Source organism: Haemorhous mexicanus, chromosome 5 (genome assembly GCF_027477595.1).
Source record: "Haemorhous mexicanus isolate bHaeMex1 chromosome 5, bHaeMex1.pri, whole genome shotgun sequence".
NCBI classification, from domain to species: Eukaryota; Metazoa; Chordata; class Aves; order Passeriformes; family Fringillidae; genus Haemorhous; species Haemorhous mexicanus.
The window spans coordinates 64,294,454-64,316,328 of NC_082345.1; the positions used below are offsets into that span (position 1 = coordinate 64,294,454).

At 38.5% G+C, this 21,875-nt stretch overlaps 1 protein-coding gene across 3 annotated transcripts in view; it reads right to left on the bottom strand.

Moving 5' to 3' along the window:
* MAGI2 (membrane associated guanylate kinase, WW and PDZ domain containing 2) overlaps positions 1–21,875 on the bottom strand; it is a 697,971-nt gene that overhangs the window by 32,431 nt on the left and 643,665 nt on the right. For all 3 annotated transcript variants that reach the window (XM_059847430.1, XM_059847429.1, XM_059847431.1), the window contains 4 exons: positions 14,475–14,660; positions 10,675–10,849; positions 7,808–8,048; positions 5,790–5,933 (listed from right to left, as the gene is read on the bottom strand). In XM_059847430.1, coding sequence (XP_059703413.1) covers positions 5,790–5,933; positions 7,808–8,048; positions 10,675–10,849; positions 14,475–14,660 — 746 coding nt within the window. The remainder of the gene's footprint in view (positions 1–5,789; positions 5,934–7,807; positions 8,049–10,674; positions 10,850–14,474; positions 14,661–21,875) is intronic.

A 21,875-nucleotide genomic window follows, 5' to 3' on the forward strand; every position in this document is an offset into this window, starting at 1 on the left:
ACAGTGTTGGCATTCACTGAATGCTTATTATGAAGGTAAGATTTATATTACTGCATAAAGTAAGCCAGGTATGCTGCAGGTTTTAAGAGTGCTACTTATGTAGAAAAGATGGGCTACTTAACTGGCATGAATCACTCTGTGGGCATTTGTCTTCCAGATGTGTGCACAAAACCTTAGTCAAGCTGCTGCTGGTGGAGCACTGTATTTTCCTGGGGCGTACTTCTGATATGTGGGATTATTCTAAATATTAGTATTATACATATGCCAAATTTTCAGTGGGGTTTCTGACAGCCTTCTCAAGCCCTCACTCATGTCAAGGGTTCAGCAGCTGAGTCCCTACTGTGCCAGCACACCATGTGGAGAAGACCTTTCTGGCTCTTAGGACCTAGCACTTCTCCTCCTGTCTTTGTGCTTGCCGTGATTGGAGTAAACTTGCAAAAAGGCTTCCCAGCAGCAATATCCACTTTCCTCCAATATTCTGAACATAAGACTTCACTGCCTTTTAGCACCTGGAGAACCTGAGGATCTTCATGAGTCACTCAGCAGTATGTCAGTCTTGTTCTTTCTTTTCAATATAAAATAGGATTCCAAACTATGCTATATCAGAAATTAAAGATTAAATTAGTAAATCCTTCATTCATTTTTGGATGCTGGGATTATCTTAAACGTTTGTAAAAACTCATGACTGATCAAGCTATACCTTCATTCTTCCTGTTTCCTTGCTGCAGCTTTCTTGATTGGATAAAGAAATGTCTGTATCTGTCACCTACTCTCTTTACTGTGTGATAACTGTTTCTCTCTATTTTTAATGCTTTTTGCTGTAATCACTCTCAAGCTGAGCTGAGCTACTTATTGCTAACTGTACTTACTGATTGCAACCTTAGTTGTTTTCCACTGCAGACTGTAGGAAATCATCCTTTAATGTGGGGCCAATCACTGATGGAGCATCCCAAATAGATGCTCTGCTCTTCATTAACAAGAAATCTCAGAGAGGCTCTACACAAGTGAGGAGTCAGTGCAGATTGTGGTGTCTGCATGGCAAAGTGATTTCAAGGATTTCCACTTAATGTAGAGTAAAAAATTGTTCATTCTTCCTTTTAAGCTTTGATTAGATTTGATTGTCACTGACAAAAAACAATCAGTCCTGTTGATGATCAGTGCCTTTCATATTTTCCCATTTTCCATATTCCTTTAGCAACAGGACTACAAACACCTGAGATTACCCTGTAAAGACTTTGTTCTGGATGGACTGAAGAAATACAATATTAATGTATGGAGACCAGAATCACAAATGTTAGAAGGTTCCTGTGTATGAAACTATAGGGACTGCATGTGGTTTCTGGTACAAAATTTGGTTGTGCAGTAGGAATTTAACAAAATGGTATGTGGTAGTCCAGGCATTTCTGTAGGATTTTGTCATCTCCAAGATGCAAGACAACAGCAACTGAAAAATAATTTTAAAAAAGAATGAGAATATTTTGCACATGTTAATATGGACTTATAAAAAGTATCTACAGAAGTTATATTACATCCAAGCCTCAGAAAGGGAATGATTCCTTATTTGGTGGAAACACACGACTGATCTACTAAGAACCTAAAAATCAAGGGCTGCAAAAATGGGATACAGTGATTAGGTGGCTAGAAGAACACCAAGCTAAATGTGTGCAACTTCTAGGAATAAAGAAATGATGAAACAGAGAGACTTCTGATTTGCATGGTATAAAAGACTTTCCGAGCACTGTAGGATCCTAATTAACTCATCTCTGACTATCTATGCACTGAACCCTGAACAATTTAAGTGATTTCAGGGTGCCCTGACTTGAGATGTTTGGAAATGTCATATTGCAGGGAGACAGGTTTATGTTACCTTGTTAAACTCCACAGTTGCACAGCATTTACAGAGACCAGATGCCTACGTACCACCTGCTCCTTTGAGAAGCCTGAAGAGCCTTAATGGTAAGAAATTTGTTCTGTGAGACAAAGTTAGCTATAGCCAACTCTTCTATGCCGCCCTACTGCTCAGAAGCCGGGACTCCAGACTTGTCAAAGGGGACTTAAAGAGGGGGCTTCTCTTATGGCTCAAGAGAGGGCTTTAATAGCAGATTATGAGTTTGATAGGAGCTCTGCAACTCTTTTGCAACCAAAGAGGAAAATGTCAAAATACCAAATGCTCATACATGGGTTTTGACAGCAGTTTTAAATTTAATATTTATGTCCTCCGTGATTTGAAACTTTAGTTCCGTTTCCTTCCAAATAAGAGACAGACTCCCTCTTTCTGCCTGCCTTTTTTGACCCCTGGCTCTTGGATACTCAACTCTCCCCTTCTGCTAGGAATAATTCTTGGTGTGGGTGGATGAAGGTTCAGAATAACCAAAATAAGGTTGGTGTGAACTTTATTATTATGGCAAATTATTAAATACACAAACTGTGCTGGTTAGCAGAATGCCATGAACCTGACCAGAGCACAGATTAATTACTGGTGTGAGCATCACTGCAATGATCACTCAGAAAGCTGGAACAACCAAACAAGGCCACACAGACTCTTATGCAACAACACAGAAGCTCATAATTGACACTATAGGAGCCTCCTGTCCATTTTGCCTGGTTTTATCTCCAGCTGTGTGCAACTGAAACAAAAAAAAAAAGGAATGCAAACCACAGAAATGCAACAAATGGGAAAAAAGACTGAAGAGTCAAAGCAGAACTGCAGAGCATGAAAGATACTGAATTCTGCTGTGCCTGGATTTCAGATGTCTGTCCTGCCAAAATATAAGAAAAATATGCAATAAAGTGAGAAAAATAATGTAGCATAAGGAGATACGAAGAAGCTGGAGATAGGGCTAAATGGTGCATGAGGACTGAGAAAAATGAGTTGACAAGACAATGAAACTAGAGATGTCAGAGATGAGATGTATGGCTTTTGTGGAAGATGTAAAAAAGGCATGTAGCTCACAAAGTGACAAAATGACACAGATATACACTGTCTATAAAAAAGCACATTTCACCCTCATTCTTCAAGAATTTAATGTTATTCTGTATCTTTGCAGGTCTCAGCCACAGTCTCTTTGTTTGACACTGGTTTCAATAAACATGCTGGCTGCTGGAGATACCATTCAAGGCAATAAGAGATCTGTTGATCCTATCTCATGTCTAGCAAACACTACAACCATGCTTAACAATCCCCCTGAGAGCAGATGGAACTTATCCCTTCCTTCTAAGACAGGAAGGGATAGAGATCTGCAAGCAGAGCTCTGCCAATCATTGTCCTCAGCAAGAGGCAAGAATAAAACATAAGTTAGCATGAGCCTTATCTAAATAGACCTGTAAAATTGTTTCCAAAAGGGTCTGAGTCATCAAAGGCTGTGGGGACTGCTCCACATTGTCTGTGTGATGTCCCTTGTCTCTGGTGACAGATTCAACTCAATATGACTGTCACTGACAGAGTGTGTGCCATGTTCTTATTTTTTTATAAGCATAACCAGCACCTTGTGCTTTCTGCTTCAATGTTTCTCTATAAAGCTTTAGTTAAATTAAAGAAGGCTCTTCGAGGAGGAGGAAACAGCAAGCAAAACAATAATGGAGACAAGTAGCTTATCAGAATGACTCTTAGCTGGAAAGTGTTCTGGTAAGATCCTTCACAAAAGCATGGTTTGATATCCTCTGTGTTGAAAGCCTAGAATCAGAGAATCATGTCTTAAGGACAATGGTATCTAAAGCAAGAAGCACTGCCCTGATTTTTGCATGCTTTGCTGTGGAGATGCACCTGTCAAACAGAGAGATACAGAGATGCAACAACCAGCCAAGAAGTGTGAATGAACCTGCATTGTTAACAGCTGATGTAAACTAAGGAATGGAGATGTGGGTACAGAACTCTGCTTCCTTTGCCCACCTTCCTATGCAACATAATTCTTCCAACATTTTTTTTTTTTGCTTCTATTTTTCTATTTTTGTTTTGAAGCTGTTTCTTGAACTTCTGCTGTCCATCAGTCACAGGTCACTGAATATAAGAACCTTTCACATTCCAAACCCATTTGTCAGGTTAAAATGTCTGTGAGGCAGGAGAATAAAAGAGAACACTCAGGGACAAGGATGCATGGTAGAACTGGTTCCAAAGAATGATGCTTTTAAAGGGGAGAAAAACCCCTAATTACAGCTGTCTGGTCAGAATAACACTTATTATGTTAGGCTATATGTTGTGGCCGTACAATGAAAAAATGGCCACTACAATGAAAAAGTTTTAAACAAAGATGTTTTAGAAACTATATTAGCAGTATTCATTAAAGCATACAGAACTTTTCCTAATGCAGTTGAAAAAAACCAACCCATATTAATGTTAAATACTTTCTATATCTTGGCTATTCACAAAGTGAATAATCTAACTTTATTCCTCAGTACTAGTTTGTTTAAATCATGCACAGATTTTAATGCTCATGTTCTACCTAATACAGATTATTATTTGAAATGAACCTTCTTCAAAGGTGTTATTTTATTTTTTTCTGTATTCTTAGCCATATGTTCCCAAACATGTGATTCCAGAGCTTATTAAAAGCACAGCTTTTTCTCTGTCTTTATTCACTTTATAGCTACTAACGTACATCTTGCATATGACTTCTCATTAAGAGCAACAGACAATGATAATACTAAAATAAAGGAAAGAATGAACACCAGAGAAGATATTTTAAAGCTAGAGTTCCAGCTGCAGAACGAAATCACCTGTATTTCACACAAAAAATGCAGTGGGAGTATATCTCCATTACCAGTTGCCTGCCTGACTGCCCCACGGGCTTTCCTGACACAGGGGCTGCTTTTGCTGCTGCTGCCAGTGCCAGGGGCTTGCACTCCATGGTACAGCTGAGGACTAGCTGAGCTTTGCAATTCTACCAAGTCATTTGAAGCACAGCAAAACTCCTGAGCTATACACAGAAAGACAGTGCTCTTTCAGTAAGACATCAAATTTGATCAGATTGTTTAGACTGTGAAACAGAGTAAGTGTAACAGCCGTGACATTTGTAAAATCTGTTCTTACCACTGCACAGAACACTTTAATTTCCCATCTTTGAAATTAAACATTGGTTGAACATGACTGCACTAATTAGATACATAAACAACTTTTTATGTTGACTCTTGGTAGTCTTGCCTATGTTATTTCCTTCTCCTTTTTAAAAGTATCAGCAAGGCTGGATGAGTTTATACCTTGTCTTTATTACAACTGGACAGATTAAATGTCTCCATTTTTGATTAGGTTTTTTTTTTTCCTATATAGACTGTGTGTTTGCTTTTCTTTAAGATCATGATCCCTACAAACAAGATTAAGATCAATAAATGAATTTAGCAAACAACACAAGGGTGACTTGCTTTATTAGTAAAACAGCAAAGATGAGGTCTTAGGTTTTATAGTTATCTAATACATATCATATAGTGGTCACTTTGCTTTTGTGATTAGAGACTCAAATGTTAATTATATTATTATTATCTAAGAAACACCAAACTTTGTCTGAGATTTTTAAGTTGCTTAGATAAGAGTGAAAATAATAATGACAAAAATTTACAACATGGTAAAAGGTATTATCAGTCAAAAGTAATAAATTTATTTGCAAAGAAACAACAGGGATCTACTATATGTATCAACTAATTTCTTGAACCCCTACAGAATGAGCTTATTTTATAAGAGGTATTTGGCATTATTTTTTAAAAGCTGATCAGAGATGAAAAAAGTGCTTTCCCTTTGACCCCATCACTAAACATATTTGTAAATGTCAAAAAAAAATGTCACAATGTATTTTACTCACCCTCATTCTTCCATTTCTTACTGCTGGTCCATCTTCTGCTAACCTCAACACATACAAATCCATTTTGTACTCCCTTCCTCCTCGAATACTAAACCCAAATCCTTTGGCTCCTTTTTCCAAATCAACGGTGAAATAATCAAAGTCCTGTACAGACAAACACAAAATGAAAGACAGTTAACTATATGGGCATTGTGGTATGCATTTAAGGAAACTTTAAAACTGATGTCTTCAAAAATGTATTGATCCACTTGATATAAGCAAAGGTCCATAGAGAGGTCTGGGAGGGAAATTGTGATGTGGCTTCTGATGCATTGTCACCCAAGAGTGCAAGATCCATGGGAGCAGGAGAAAATAAAGAGAAAGCTTGGGTTGGGCAGTCTACTGATTAGAGAATGAAACCGGAGATGCTGGGAAAGAGCCAAACCAAGCATCTCTGTAGATGCTAAGAATCATCTTATAAGGTATGCACATGGGGACAGAGATTTGCTATTTAGATACTGAACTGCACAATGTTTTCATAGGTTTCTCTAGATTCCATTCAGGAATTTCAGTATTTTTCTTGATATGGTTTACATGTCTGGTTTTGAAAATATGGACATACAAACCACCTATACATGGTTCCAGCATATAGTGTCCAGAAGTTTGCAGTCTCCTGTTTAGTACTTTTTGACCTCTGTTTTTCCTGACTTTATGTAAGGAGAAAGGAAGGTCTTTTTCAAAGTCTGAACTTTCAGCTAAATCCTCAACCTTCAAAACTGTCAGTAAATATCTGTCATCAGAGGAGTCTTGTCCAAGGTACCATAACTCTTCATCTAACTCATCATCTCTTTGAATTTGTCAGATCATGCTTGATGTCAAAGAAACTACTTGCATGGGCTAGTTTCTACTCATCCAGACTATTACCAACAGAAATTTAATTTTATCAGTCAGGATTTCAATTCCTTTATTTATTTATTACGATTAGATAAAATCTTAGTTTTCAGGAATGTGGTAGAAATGCAGTCTGACCTAAGTACACCCACTGTCTGATGAATGAATACATGACAAGAATGAAAAAGTTCCTCTGCTGATGAAAAGGCTTTTTATGTTAGAATTTTTATTTCAACACTCCGGTACCTCAAAAATGGCATTTATTTAACATTACAGTCACGCAATTATAAAGCTAATGTTAATTTAAAGATCACACACATTAATACATTAATATTAACGGTTTGGAAGTAATTTCCTCTACAGAGAAGTAGTAACTCAGAGTAAAACCCTTTAATGTGTCTTTTCCTTCCATAGTGGTATCTTCCTTACCAGCATCCACGACCTGTCCCTACAGACCCTGCTGCCTTCTGTGTGGGTGGGGGTGCTCTGGGCGTGCCTGCCTGGAAGAGCCTGAATGAGGGATCCAGGCAGCTCTTCACAATGCAGTTTCTTACATCCAAGACGTTACAGCAGTTGTGGGTGACAGAGCCTGTGCCTACAGTGTCAGCTCCAGCTATAGGCAGGCTTGGAGACCCTTAGTTTGGGTTACAATGCATTATGTACTTTTCTTTGCTGAGCATCTTAATACAGTAGAACCAATCTATCCCTTAACTATCATCCATAGCCAATCATAACTACTGTAATTACCATATCCATGTTACTATTCTCCAATCACTAAAAGTTAGTACATTACAGTTTAAGCTAAAGTTGTTTTTCAGTTTTCTTGCAGTGGAAAATGCTGAGACCTTTTTTCTACTTGCCACATTGGAAGGCTTGTTTGCCTGTGCTATCTTTCTGCTTGGTAAAAACATCTTCTTGTTTGAGGTGGGTTTATCCTTTGCTCTAAGTCATAAAAACCCCTTCTAACTAACACACCCTTTGCCTTCTTGGTTATCCCCCAAGGCTGGCTCAGCAATTCTTTTCTTCTACATCAAAACTTGCTTCCATTTCTATTCCTTCTTCAGATTCTACATTCAAAAATCTTTCTGCTAAGCAGACATATCTGTGAGACTTGTCAAACTTTCATCCTTCCCAACACCTGCCTGTACCTGGGGCTGCCTGTACTCGGCCAGGGGGTACTGCCTGGTGTCGGGGGAGTGCTGCCTGTAGTCCATCAGCGGGGGCTGCCTGTAGTCGAGCGGCGGCGGCTGCTGGTAATCCATCACCGGCGGGTGCCGGTAGTCCAGCGGGGGCTGCCGGTAGTCCGTGGAGGATTGCCTGTAGTCCGTGAACGGGGGCTGCCTGATGTCGGGCTTCACATCCTGCCTGGCTTTTACTTCTGACCTGTAGCTGAGGAAGGCACAAAGGCTCAGTTTCAGAGAGCAGCAGACCATTAGGAATATGCATTGCATGCAATGGTGAGGAGTGAGAGCCGGCTGCCCGGCTGCGAAATCGCACGGAACAGATTTTCACAGGGAAGCAAAACTCTCAGGGGTAAATAGTCGAGGCAGCTGAAAACAGTGAGTGCTTTTGAAACATGGGCATAAGCAATTTTCCCTCAGGTCATACTGTGCAATTCTCCAGCTTGTATCAGTGAGATGAGGATAGGACTCAAAGGGACAGGAACAGAAAAAGCATCTTGATTCCCACTTTGCCTATTTTGAAGATGAAACTGCATATGAAAGCACGCATTATACTCACTACAAAATAATTCACTGAGTTTATAAAGTGTTTTTTTCCAAAATTAATATTTCTATAGAATAAGTGGAATATCAGTCCAATGTATATCCTCTTTCATCGACATGAAGTATTATTATGAGCTTCTTAAGGTTAAAAAAGGACAAATTCTTTGTCTTAGCTGTTACCTTTTTAATGAAAGGTATTCTTAGATATAACATCTGTTATTACTGTGAGTATTTTTTTTATTATACACTCCCTACGATGCTATCTGGCTAAAAGCTCTGTCAGTAAATTCATGTCAGTAGTTATGCACAGAAATAACACAAGGTTAAAAGAAAATAAATTTGGTTATGAGGAATTAATAACAAGTAAAATATTGCTTTAGCTGGTAAATGGTTACAAGGAGATGGGTCCTAAAATTTGAAAGAAAATGTGACTTTTTGAGATACAGTGTCTAGTTATTTACCTTATTCAGATGGGAGTTTCCCTTAGCACATGGAAATCAGCACATAATGGCACTTCAGGGTGAAGTAAAGAACATTTCTTATGGCAAACTTCCCTACCTCAGCCATGTGGTGTGCTAAAGAGGCACAAAGAAAGTCCTGAACACTTTTAGCAAGGTAATTCTGTAATACTGGTTTAGGTTATATTTTAACAAAAATGTTCACAGAGTGGATGTTCTTACACTCTTCCCTAGGTGCCAAAGGAAATATTTATTTCCTGTATAGGAAATGGATATTTCAAATTCTGCTTGAATAATGGACTGGAAGTTTTCAGTCAATCAAGTGACCATGTCTGTTCATGGACACATACAGATACAGAGACACATATAGACTTTGAAAGAGATTTTGAAATGCACTTATTGATTACAAAAATTACATTCTGAAAAAATGACAGCATTGTTTTGATTATGTTGATTTATATATAAAAAGGTAATCTGAATCTAAATGTTTCAAATTTTCTGATATGCTTCAAAATTTCATTAATTTATTAATGTACAGTGAAATTATGGCTAATCTTCCTACATAATAGTTTTAATAATCTGAATGTCTAACCAGACACTGAAACATCAAAACTATTTCCCTTTGACATTTCTGAGAAGGTTAAAATAGACTGATGCCATGATTAGTAAGACCTGCATGCATACATGCAAGCCTCTTACTTCCTTTACTCAGTATCATGATCCTGTAAAAAGAAGATAGAGGACAAACTTACTGTGAGGCTCACTGTGATACTGAGCCTTAATATCGGAAGTAAAAAACCTAGTTAATATTCCTAGGAGTTTTAAAATCTTATTTTGGTAAAGAAACAATGTATGTGGCTATACAAACAAACTGTAATCTCATTTATGAAATCTAGTGAAAAATAATGCTGTGTGGACTAGCAAGAGTTGACCTTTTTCTGAAAAAAGAGTCATCTCTAGGCAGGTTCCCAATATATGGCCACAGCTGCATATCAGAAGATGATGTTTTTATTCACAGATGGAGGCACTGTAATTTTTGCTGAATGTGTAAATGATGACATGAGCAATTAGAGCTTACACTTTTCAGTAAAATTATTACAGAATTTCTTTCTGGAACTTTAATTAATATCATTTGCTGCTCCCATCTGAAAATTCCCAATTTAACAGATATTTAATAGTGACTTCCAATAGCACAAAATGACTTTTGTGAAAACTTGGTATTGAATTTTGTCAGAAACATATGTCTTCTAGTATTTTATTGAGTACTTTTGGAGAAAGTACTCAATAAAATTTAAGGCAAAGTAATTTTCCTTGTATGACTAAGTGAAAGAAAATAATTCTGGGTGAGTGAAAGTACTACATCTGTTAGGCAAGGAGAATTAGAGGGGGTAGCATCTGAATCACAAGTGAATTCAAATATTTTCAGAAGAGAAAAGTTGCAGTCCTGTAGCTAGCATCATTTGGGGAAGAGGATCTTGATGATATATGTTGGTTACTGAAGATTAGCATAAAGACAGTCAGTGTAATCAGCCTTGTTTAACATGCTAAAAAATAATACAAAGACTAAATAGTGTTGATTGGAGGTCACAGAAACTTGTATCATCCCACCCCACAGCCTGTGTGGGCTTTTTATATGAACAGCATTTAATACAGCTGGTCACAAAATTTCTGTCCCCCTACCATTTGATTTCTATTACATTTAAATTTGCTAATGTATATGCATAAATTACACATGAGAAACCGGCTGGTAAATGATACACCAGAGATTAAACCCCCCATAAAAAATGTCTTCCTGACTCCAGACTAACATGCAAGGGGGAGAAAATGCAAGACCTGTTCTCGTGTCCCTGTGGCTGGAGGGGCTGCGGAGGCGGAGGCTGTGCCACGGGGCTGTGCTGGGCGACGGGGCTCTGCTGCGCCAGGGGACTCTGCTGGGCCATGGGGCTGTGCTGCTGGGCCATGGGGCTCTGCTTCTCCGAGCTGGGCGCCGAGGCTGGGCTGTTCAGCTCTGCATCATGGGGAGATGGAGATTAAAGACCTGTCACAGTGCAGCATTTAATAAAGGGCAAAGGTACACAATAATAATTTTTGGTCGCACGCTACATCGGCAAATTTATGCTTTGTCGCTTTTACTCTCTCAGGTTATAATTAGATTTTAAGACATTTGAACCTTATGGGCTCCTTTTGATAGTCTGTGGGATCTGAAATCTTGGTGACTTCTATAATTCTGGTTGACACTGTCATTATTTAAAACACAATTGAACAACGGAAATTGCTTCCATGTTTCACATATTCTTTTAAAGCATAGAATTATTGATCACAGAATGATGGAAAGATAGAATCATAGAGTCACAGAAGAGCTTGGGTTGGAATGACACTTAAAGATTGTTTAGTCCAACCCCCCCTGCAATGAACAGGGATATCTTTAATAAGACCAAGCTGCTCAGAGCCCTGTCCAACGTGGCCTTGAATTTTGACAGGAATGCCAGGATGGGGCACCTACCACCTCTTGGGGCAGCTTGTTCCAGTGTTTGGTTACCCTCATCATAAAAAAAAAAAAAACCACCTCTTTTTTATATTTGTCTGAATCTTCCCCTTTTTAGTTCAAAGCTGTAAGATCACTTGTCCTATCACAACAGGCCCTGCTAAAAAGTCTATGCCCATATTTCTTATAAGCTCCCTTTAAGTACTGCAAGGTCAGAATAAGGTCTCCTTGGAGCCTTCCCTTCTCCAGGCTGAACAACACCAATTCACTCAGACTCTCCTCATAGGAGAGATGCTCCAGCCCTCTGATCATCTTCATGACTTCCTCTGGACTGCTTCCAACAGGTCCAGAGCACCCCACAGCTGGATTCAGAACTCCAGGTCAGGTCTCATGAGAGCAGAGTAGAGGGGCAGAATCACCTCCCTCAACCTGCTCATCCATTAAACAATCCCCTCATCAAATTCATCTCTCTCCAGTTTAGAGAGAAGGGTGTTGTGGGGTACCATGTCAAAGGCCTTGCAGAGGTCCAGATAGGTGAGATCTATAGCTCCTCCTTTGTCCATGGTTGTCCACTGATGTAGTTACTCCATTGTGGAAGGCCACTAGGTTGGTCAGGCAGGACTTACTCTTGGTAAAGCTGTGCTGGCTGCCCTGAATGACCTCCCTGTCCTTCATGTGCCTTAGCACAGCTACAAGATATTTGAAATGCTTTCCATTTAGAAAAAAAATTCATTTTGAGAGAATGAACATTTTACTGCTTTCTCCACTGGGGTGACAGACCTGTCACAAAAGCTAAAACACTGGTGTTTAGTGTTAGGAACACATTAGGTCCTGCTGTCTTTGAGCTCATCAAGAGTTTCCTGTCTTTAAATTTTTGGGGACTGTGAACAGTAAAACGGTAAACCCAATCTCAATAAATTCTGACTAACCATTTAAACTGATATTTTATTTCACTGTGTTATGTCAAATGACTAAGGTTTCACATAGGAACAGTGCAGAAAAACAGAACCATTTTTTCCAAACAACACAAAATTCAAAAAGCCAGAGAGATTGGCATAGGAAATATGGTTTTGTTGCTTTGCTATAAATAAAAGATGCCAATCTTCATTCAGGCTTCCTGCTGGACTTGGGGGGAGACTCATCTGGTACTGAGCTCATATCAAATGTATTTCTTCCAATACACTAGCACAGTCCTGTTCACCATTTACCTATTAGGATGCAGAAATGAGAAAGACTCCACCCACAGGAGGGCAGAGCGCTGCAGAAGTTCCTGCATTATCAACAGCAAAGGCAAATATGTTTTTTCTATTCCTCCTTGCAACATGAAGGAGTGAGGCCAGTGTGGCATGGTGCAAAACAAACAAAATGGACACACACATATGGCTGAACATCCCTAACAGCAGTAGCTACACACAATACAGATCTTGCCTAGTTTTACATTTGAATCTAGTTTTAATTTTTATGTGGTTTATTTTTAAACTTTTAACATGTGAGTTTTTCCCTATGGGTGCATATTCTCTACTTATCTAATTTATGCTCACAATTATTATAAAAATTTTGGCTACTTTATTGAAAATATTTTCAATATAGTTTTAATTGTCAAAAAAAAGCTTGCATATTTGCACTTAAAACACTCCTCATGCAGGCAAAAGCAATACTTGTCTGTGTAATTACTATGCTTAAGGCTGTAATTGCCCATTTTGCATCTGTGAGTCTCTTTTGTATTGCAAGTTTTAGAGAGGAAGATTGGAAATGCTGACCCTCATTTCTACATTACTTTCATAACTATGGATGAACTGGTCAAATCATGAGCTGCTTCCAAAACTGCTTTGCATTTATATGGTGTTTTTTACCTGAAAATATATTACAGAGGTTTTAGATTTTTTACCAATTTTTCTAAGCTGAGAAGCTAATATCAGAAGGCAAATGAGGTGTCCAGTGTCACACAGTCACACAGGGAAACTGTGCCTTGGCACAGATAATTTCTCACCACTAGCACCTGAGAACATCTTGCAGTACTGCAACTCAGCTGCTCTTCTGCTTTCTTTCCAATTTAATGTATCCATCTCCAACACTAAACTCTTAATGATGTTATTGAACCTGGGTACCAGAGAGGCTTAAACAAACTTCATGGACTGTATGAAGTATCACACTTGCTTTAGATGCCTGCAAAGTTGACCTCCAGTAATTACAAGGGTGCTAATTGATGTGAATTCTAAATTTGTGTACGTTTGTGTTTTTCCCTTCCCTGAATTCATTTAACAAATGATGAGTCCCCTCAGTTGCAGTCTGTGACCAGTGTCAGACAATTTCCCTGTCCCCTTGCTGGATGCAGCAGCATAAGGTGAAGGTCACCTAACTGGGCCATGGATCATTAAGTAATTCCATTACTTTCTGTGTGTCATTCCCAGCTCTACTGGTATTTGTTGCTGAGATATAAAGACATGGTCTCATTAATGTGGTACAATTCATGCAGCAGTCCAGCACATTGTTAAACTAAAAAAAGCCCTGAAATCAACCCCAAACCTCCAGGAACCAGCATCAAAAGATCTTCACTGATTAGATGTGGAGCAATGACCAGAATAATGAGTCTATCCCCTTATCCTCACCCTAGAAATGAGATAATTTAGGGTTCAGTTATTTCCTGCCTTGTGCATTTACAGTGATGTATCACTATGTGATAGTGAGGGAGGAAACTGCCAAATCTGGACTCTTCCTTCACATCACTTTTTGTCACACGTAGCTGGTAGCTGAACATGCCTGGTGACAGCCATTGCAGTCTCTTGTGAATCACTTTGTCAAACTTTGGCTTGGCTTCTAGCAAGATTTAAGGGAATGATCTCAAAACTTGGCTCTCTTGTAGAGTGCTTTTCCATGTAGAAGACAATTCTTGCAAAAGACCTTAACATCCTCTTTCTCTCTCTCTGTTAGGTTTCTCCAGGTTTGCTTTAAATACCCCTTTCATAACCTGAAACCTTTTCAAGAATTCAGATCCTATCTGAGCTAGTTCTAAGCTCATAATTCTGGTGTGCTGCACGTTACAGCAGAGGAAGGAGAACAAAAGATGCTCTTTCAAGTGGTGACATAATTTAAGCTAATTGGAGGCTACTTAAAATTTTCTTCCTGTCTTTAAGGGCCATTGACTTACCCTCCTGAGGAATGATGCGAAGAGTTACACTGAGACCTGCATCTTTAATTAGCTTCACAATATCTGCATGAGGCATGTTAATAATAGACTGGCCATTCACAGCTAAGATCCGGTCTCCAACTTTAAGTTTTGCACAGCGATCCGCAGGGCTTCCATCAATTATCCGCCCTATTTTATGGGGTACAGCTAGACAAGAGACAATAGACACAGTTAGCATGGGCTGAAACAAGTGGTGATGTTCACAAATAAAAGAAAATGAATTCATTTTAGAAGGAAGTTCTATATGAATTAAAAAGCAGCTTGTGTAAAAGAATATAAGAAAATAAAATCTTATGCAATGTCATTTGCAGTAACATGGTACTGTGTTTTTTCACTAAAAATTCAGAATGCAGATGAATATAATCACATGGCATGTACATATGAAGTCCAAAGTTTATAATTCAGCTATTTAGCAAGCCTAGCATGAAACAACCTAATAAGCAGATCAGGAAAACAATAAGGCATTAAAACAGGGAAAGGGTATAAATTTATACAATAAGTAGCAGTCATAAATTGTCTCCCACCTCCTGTTTTACAGAATTTCTCTATTCGCATGTTGCAATAGAGGCACAAGAAATATTATTTATTTTATATATAAAACATTGTTACTGAAAATGCCCAGGGTACATGAAATTGTTCTCCTCCATTCAAACATGTTTATTGATAAAGAAAAATAATATTGAAGATGTATTGAGATGTGCAGCTCTCTAATTAGGTATCAATAATAAATGAATAGAATTGAATTGACAGTTAGCTATGAGTACATAGACATGTACTACATGAAAAGATCTCAGCCCTCTTAAAACATTACAGAACAAAGCTTCTCCTTTTGCTCTCCTCTGTGGTTCTTCACCTTTCTGTTTACTCCATCCATGCTCTTGTTCTGCCTCTTCTCTCATTTTCCATTGAATTTGATAAATATTGTTCTTGATTTTTTGACCAGTGTTTGTACTCTATTATCGTCTGTTTTTTAACTAAAACCCAGAAGATAATAGAGCAATCTATTTTTCTTTCTCCCAAGTACTCATAAATATGCTTATCATAATTAAATGACTATATAGTCTAATTATATCCTAATGGTGTTTGAGTATTCCTCTGCAGTCCCATACTTCAGTCCTGGAAAACAGCACAAAGCAGCTCAGCCTCACTATCCACCTTTAAACTGGTGTTTAAAACCAGTGTGTTTCTTTTTTCAAAAATAATATAACTTTAACATTTAATTATCTACAGAGAACTTGGAAAAATGAAAGAAAAGGTTCAAACACTTTTTGGGAAATATCTAGGCTATCAATGCTCACATAAACCAGAGCTCTAACAGGAGCTGTGTTCAGAATACACTGCTGCAGAAGAAATTTTTCAGCACCCTGATAGACATTTACTGAGGTTTTGGTGACTAACACAGACTGCACATCGGATATAAAGTCACAATAGACATACCTCAAAATGACTTTTGTCTCTAGTATGGATGTAAGTGTTGTTTACAGTGTTAAAAATTAATTTTTGGAACACTGAAAATATAAGTGAGTTCTCTGAAGTGCAAGCCACAATCAAGCTGCATGCTTCTTTACCACTATGGTTCAGGCATGAATGTAAATTAAAACACAACTTTACTAACACAGACAAAACAAATGTACTTCAGAAATGCATTGTTGCTTAGAAAATAAACACTGAATTTATGTCACAATGTCTAAACATATCTATGTTTTAAAATATACTAAATACGTATAGACACAATTTCTACAAAAAATTGTGTTTATTTTGCCCTTAATGAAGAGATATAACTGCCAATACATACATATCAGTGAGCAAAGAAATAAAAGAGTAACTTGACTCTTAAACAGTTTATGTTTACAAAGAGCTTTTTTCATCAAATCTATTCTTAAAGCATCAGCAAGAATCACTTAAACTAATATTAAAATCTGCCTGTTTCTGGCATATGTAATAAAAGATATGTCTGAAATTGTCATGTCTTTACTATATATTAGTGGAGATCTGAAAATGAGACTGTCTTATGTAAAAAAGTAAGAATTTTGATAGTAAGAAAGAAGGGGAAGTATGGTAGAGATGCCACAACTAAAATTTCCATGCTTGCCATTTCTAAACCTAAAGATGTTTTTGCTAGCCTAAATATTTAAGTAGATACATAATTTCATTAGTAAGCGGTGTGGGAGGGTGGGGGGTGGGATGTCCCATTAATTTGGCAGAAAAATTTTTTGTTGGACTTCTTGTACCTGACAAGTGAATAGAGCAGATGTCTGCATGTTGGAGCTGTCTGCTGAAACTGAAGCTGGAGGTGGGAGAGCCACGAGACTCTAGCTCAGATCCAAATCCTGAGACAAAGGAAGGGAGAGAGAAAGAGGAGGAACTTGGTGTTTTTTTCTTCTTCCCTTTAAGCCTAAAAGTCCTCACCTTCCTGATAAAGGTACCTACTCTAAATGTTTTGGTACCCCTGAACTCCCTGCATTCTGTTGTGCTATGAAAGGGTCAACAGTAGGTGACATCAGATAAAAGCTTGTGTCTGTCAAGGTACCTTTTCTACTCCACTTTGCTATTTGAGGAATTAATGCTCCTCTTCTCAGGCTGTATTGGGGCCATATGTTGCCATTTGATCTTGCTGCAAAGTAGAAAATTGTGCAGAAGGAATCTGAATCTCTGTTGGATTCAAGGTTACACTGCTATGCTCTATAGGGTTTTATGGGCAAATCTAGGGACTTACTGGAGGAGCTCATGGGCACACAGCAGAAACTGGTTCATGCACATTTCTAGATAATATGAGAAGACATTTATCTCCTGGCTCCTTCCCTCCCAGTAATGTTATCCTGAGAAGTTTCTGTTCTTTGCTTCTCTTCCCAGTGGAACTCTGCCTGACAGCCCTCCTAAGCCACAATATCCTGGCTGCCATGGTCCCAAATGCTTCCTTGGGAAGGGAGGATTCATTTAGGGCTTTTTGTTACAAGCATGAATTCTTCTAAGGGACACAGATTATCTGATGCGTATGTTGTCCACAAAAAAAACCCATGTTAAAATATATTAGAAAACTTTCAATTTTTAGAGAGCCTTTGGTGGTGAAATACTTACTTCAAAGGGTTAAGAAGGAGCTAGTCTCATAGGGGATTAATTAGGTAAAAGCTAAGGAGCAAAGGTAGAAATGAACTGTGAATTTCCATAATGGAGAATTTTTATTGTTCAGAATGGTCACATCTAAAACAAGTGGGGAAGAGCTGTAAACTGTCAGCAGGGAGTGGGTTGACTGAAGTGGCAGACGGGATCTCATGAAAAGAAATTCAAGATGATGCAAGTAAGGAAAAAATAACCCTGCCTAAGATAAAGCAGCTATGAGTCCTAAATTAATGATTATCACTCAAGAGACCTTGAAATGTGTGCCTACTTCTCTAAAAGCATAAACTCATTAAAACAGTCAATATGACACTAAGAGCTGTAAAAGAGTAACAAGTGAAACAAACTATTGCTAGTTAATGCTGTGCACCTAAAGTCCGAGTATTGCTGATTCTTTCAGTATCCTCATCTCAAAAACCATAGCAATGAACTCACAAAGATTCAGAGAAGGGAAGCATGGAAGTCAGAAGCAAACAGCTTCTGCTCAAAGGAGAAACAGCCTCTTTCAAAGAAGAAAACAGCCTCTGCTCAAAGGAATTTCCCATGAACTCCCTGCCTTCACCTTGCAAAAGAGAATTTGGGGCAACCTTCTGGAGGGGCAGAAGAATAAAAGAATTCAAAAAGGGATTAGATCAATTTATGGGGGTGGACACATTGCTGATTAAAGCAGAAAATCTTGGCTGTAAAAGCTGACACAATGCCTGGGAAAGGTCTTGTCTGCTGTATGTGCTGTTCTCTCTACTGCTGGTCACAGCAAAGGGACAGCAAGGAGCTGTGTGGCTGCTTGGTCTCTCCCAGCATGGCAGGTCTCTTCTTGGAAAGAAACCTCCCATGTCTGGCATTTAATTAGGGTTTTGTTGACATACAATAATTTTTTTTTTCTTAAATTGCATCTTCGGGGTCTTATTTTTATCTGAGCAGAGCATTTAATGGTGTAACCTTTTAAATGAAGTTCCAAATTGCCTGAGTAGTGGTAAATGTTTTCTATCACCCTTAAAAATTTTTACTGAACTATTCATGCCTCTTTTAACAATTCACCACAAGCTGTTCTCCAAACACATGTATATATTAAAGAGTGGCAGCCCGTGCCTGGATGAGACTTTGCAGAGAATCTGATCCGCTTATTTCAAAACACTGAGTTACCTGAACAGCATTTAATATTAGCAGTCTATACAGAGAGAATTGGATTTGTGACTTTTTTTTACAAGACACCCATTGATTTTGCTAAAAGTAAATGTAGAAAACAAGCTGCCCCTTTGTAGAACAATTAATTTCTTGGTTTTCTCAGACTACACAATGAATGAGACTGCAAGGGAAAAATTACTGTAAACATGGATTAATATGTATTTTTTAACTGTTGAAAATATGGGAAATTGGTAAGAATGAATTTATATGTATACAAACCACACAGCCCTTCAAAATAGATATAGAGGGTCTTTTTCTCTAGTACTATCATGTAATGCAAAATGTGATACTCAGGAGTGATATAGTTGGATATCCACCTTAAGATAAAATAGATCCTTCCAAGACAGGGGCATAATCCCAGACCCAAAATAATCTAGCAGAGAGTAGAAATGCTGCAGAAACCTTATCTAACAAAAGATCTTACAATGGAATGTAACTTTTCTGCAGTGTATTTTTCAAAATTTCATGACTTGGGGGAAGATTTGAATCCTGAGAGCACCAAAGCTTCTCTGATATTTGAAGTCATTAATCTTACCTCCTAAATCTTGCTCAGATATTTACAGCATTACAACACAAACTGACCCAGAGTTGGCATGTAGCAGCTGAGGCTTTCCCTGAATGTATTTAATTGTGCAATGATCAGCACTTAGCTCATTGAAGAGAAATTAAATTTAAAAAATTAAAGACAAAATGATTTAAAGGAAATCTTTGCATTTAGAATGTGGATAAGGTCTGCTTCCAGAAACTTACATTTTTCTCTCTATTTTTATTTGAAAAAAATCATTCATTTTTTCTCTCCATGATTTAAATTAATATCCTTACCACACCTGTATGTCACAGAACAGAGAACAAATGTTGTGTCATTATACCTGAGTGTCCATATGCTTGGGTCAGCTGTACACAAACCCAGAGCAGTTGCTGAATACAGATACTGCTTCTAACACTATATATCACAGAAACACAGAAGGGTGTTTGGAGGGACCTTTGGAGATCACATAGTTTAACCTCCTGCTAAAGCAGGTTCAGTCAGAGCAAATTGCACAGGGTTGAGTCACATGGGTTTTGAATATCTCCAGAAAAGGAGATTCCTTCACCTTTCAGGGTCCTGGTCCACTGCACAGCCACCCTCAGAGGAAAGGAGATTTTCAGAATGAACTTTCTGTGTTTCAGTTTTGTCCAAATGCCCATTGTTTGGCTCTACTCTGTTGACACCCACCCTTAAGACATTTGTATGCAATGGTTAAGAGACCCTGTCAGCCACCTCTTCTCAAGGTGGCACAGGCCCAGCTCTCTCAGCCTTTCTTCTAGGACAGATGTTCCTGTTCCCTAATCACACCACCTTGGTGTGGTATTCACATATCCTCTGAACAGAGAGAGACACAGCTGTCCCAGGATATTCCTGGGAAGCTGTGAGAAAAGAATGAGGAACAATCCTTATCTCCACTTGCTGCACCTGCTGCTGTGCACATGTGGAAAGTGTTATGGAGATTTGTTTACCAAAGGGTGATTTCTTAATTGGACACTGGATGGTGTTTGGATTGATTGACCAATGAGGTCAAAGCTGTATGGGACTGTCTGTGAGGGTTACGAGATTCTTAATAAGTATAGTATAATATAGGATTATAGTATATTACAGTATAATGTAGGACAGAGAATAAGCAATTGATCAGCTTTCTGCAGTCAAGGAGTCAATGCTAATTATTACCCTGCACCTTAGCACTTCACAGGGCCCTCCCCAGGTGTTTCATGACTTTCAGGACTGAGGAGCCCAGAACTGGACCCAGCACCCCAGTTGTGGCCTCACCAGGGTTGAGTGGAGGGACAGGACCACCTCACTCTACCTGCTGGCAACACTCTTCCTAATGCTCCCCAGGACATCCCTATGCTTCTTGGCCACAAGGACACAGTGGCAGCTCATGGGCAGCTTGCTGTCCAGCAGGACCCCCAGGTCCATCTCCACAGAGCTGCTTTCCACAAGTCAGCCCCAGCCTGTGCTGGTGCCTGGGTTTATTCCTCCCTTAATGCAGGACCTTGCATTTGCCTGTTTGAACTTCATTAAGTTCCTGTCCCCACAACTCTCCAGACTGCCCAGGTCTGGCCAGCAGAGCTTTCAGGTGTATCAGCCTCTCCTCCCAGTTTTGAAACATCAGCTAACTTGCTGAGGGTACACTCTGTCCTTTCACCCAAACCACTGATGAATAAGTTCAACAAGACTGATATGTCTATCAGCCTCTTGCTTTTTGAATATGAAAATAATTTCTCCTCATTTGAAAGACCCACAAGCAAAAAAGACTGGATTTAAAGAAAACATTACCATATCTAAGTCTTTTCTCATTTACATCAGTAATTTTTTTACATCTATTCAGTCCTTCTAGACACAACTGTTGAGACTATGTTTTTTAGACAGCAACTTTCCAGTTTTCCCCTTCTACATAGTAGCTAAATTTCAAAAAGTATCAGTTAAGGGGAAAGAATCAAACCTCTGCTTTATCTATTAAAATCCTCTGGCAGATAAATTCTTGCAATTTCTTCTATTGTTAACAGATATAGACAGTAAGCCAAGCAAATGAGCCTTCCTGAGCCAGCTGTCCTTTTCAATGTTACACAGGGATCAAATGAATATTTATTATATTCTCAATTCTCTAAACATGCAAAGGTTTTCATTCAAGAGGCAGGCTCCAGCATATCAGATTTTAATTGGAAGAATATATTAAATATAAACACCTGTAATTTCATTGCTATAGAAAAATCTAGATTTCTGAAAACTTGAGTATGGTAGAGTTTCCATCAGGGCTAAAAAATATTTTCCCGATAATGATAGGATATTTTATGTGACACTTACTTGGAAAATAGAAATAGTATGCATGCTGCATACTTGCATGTGAAAATAATCCCTTTTCTTTATAAGATTAATGAATCTATGAATGCAAACATCCCATTTTGTGCTGACATGGAGCATAGTTGCTTGCATAGCACAGGCATAAGAAGCTAAGTGGGAAGGAGTGCACATACCTTGGATAGCTGAAGATCTAAGAAAAAATAATGGAACTTATAGACTTT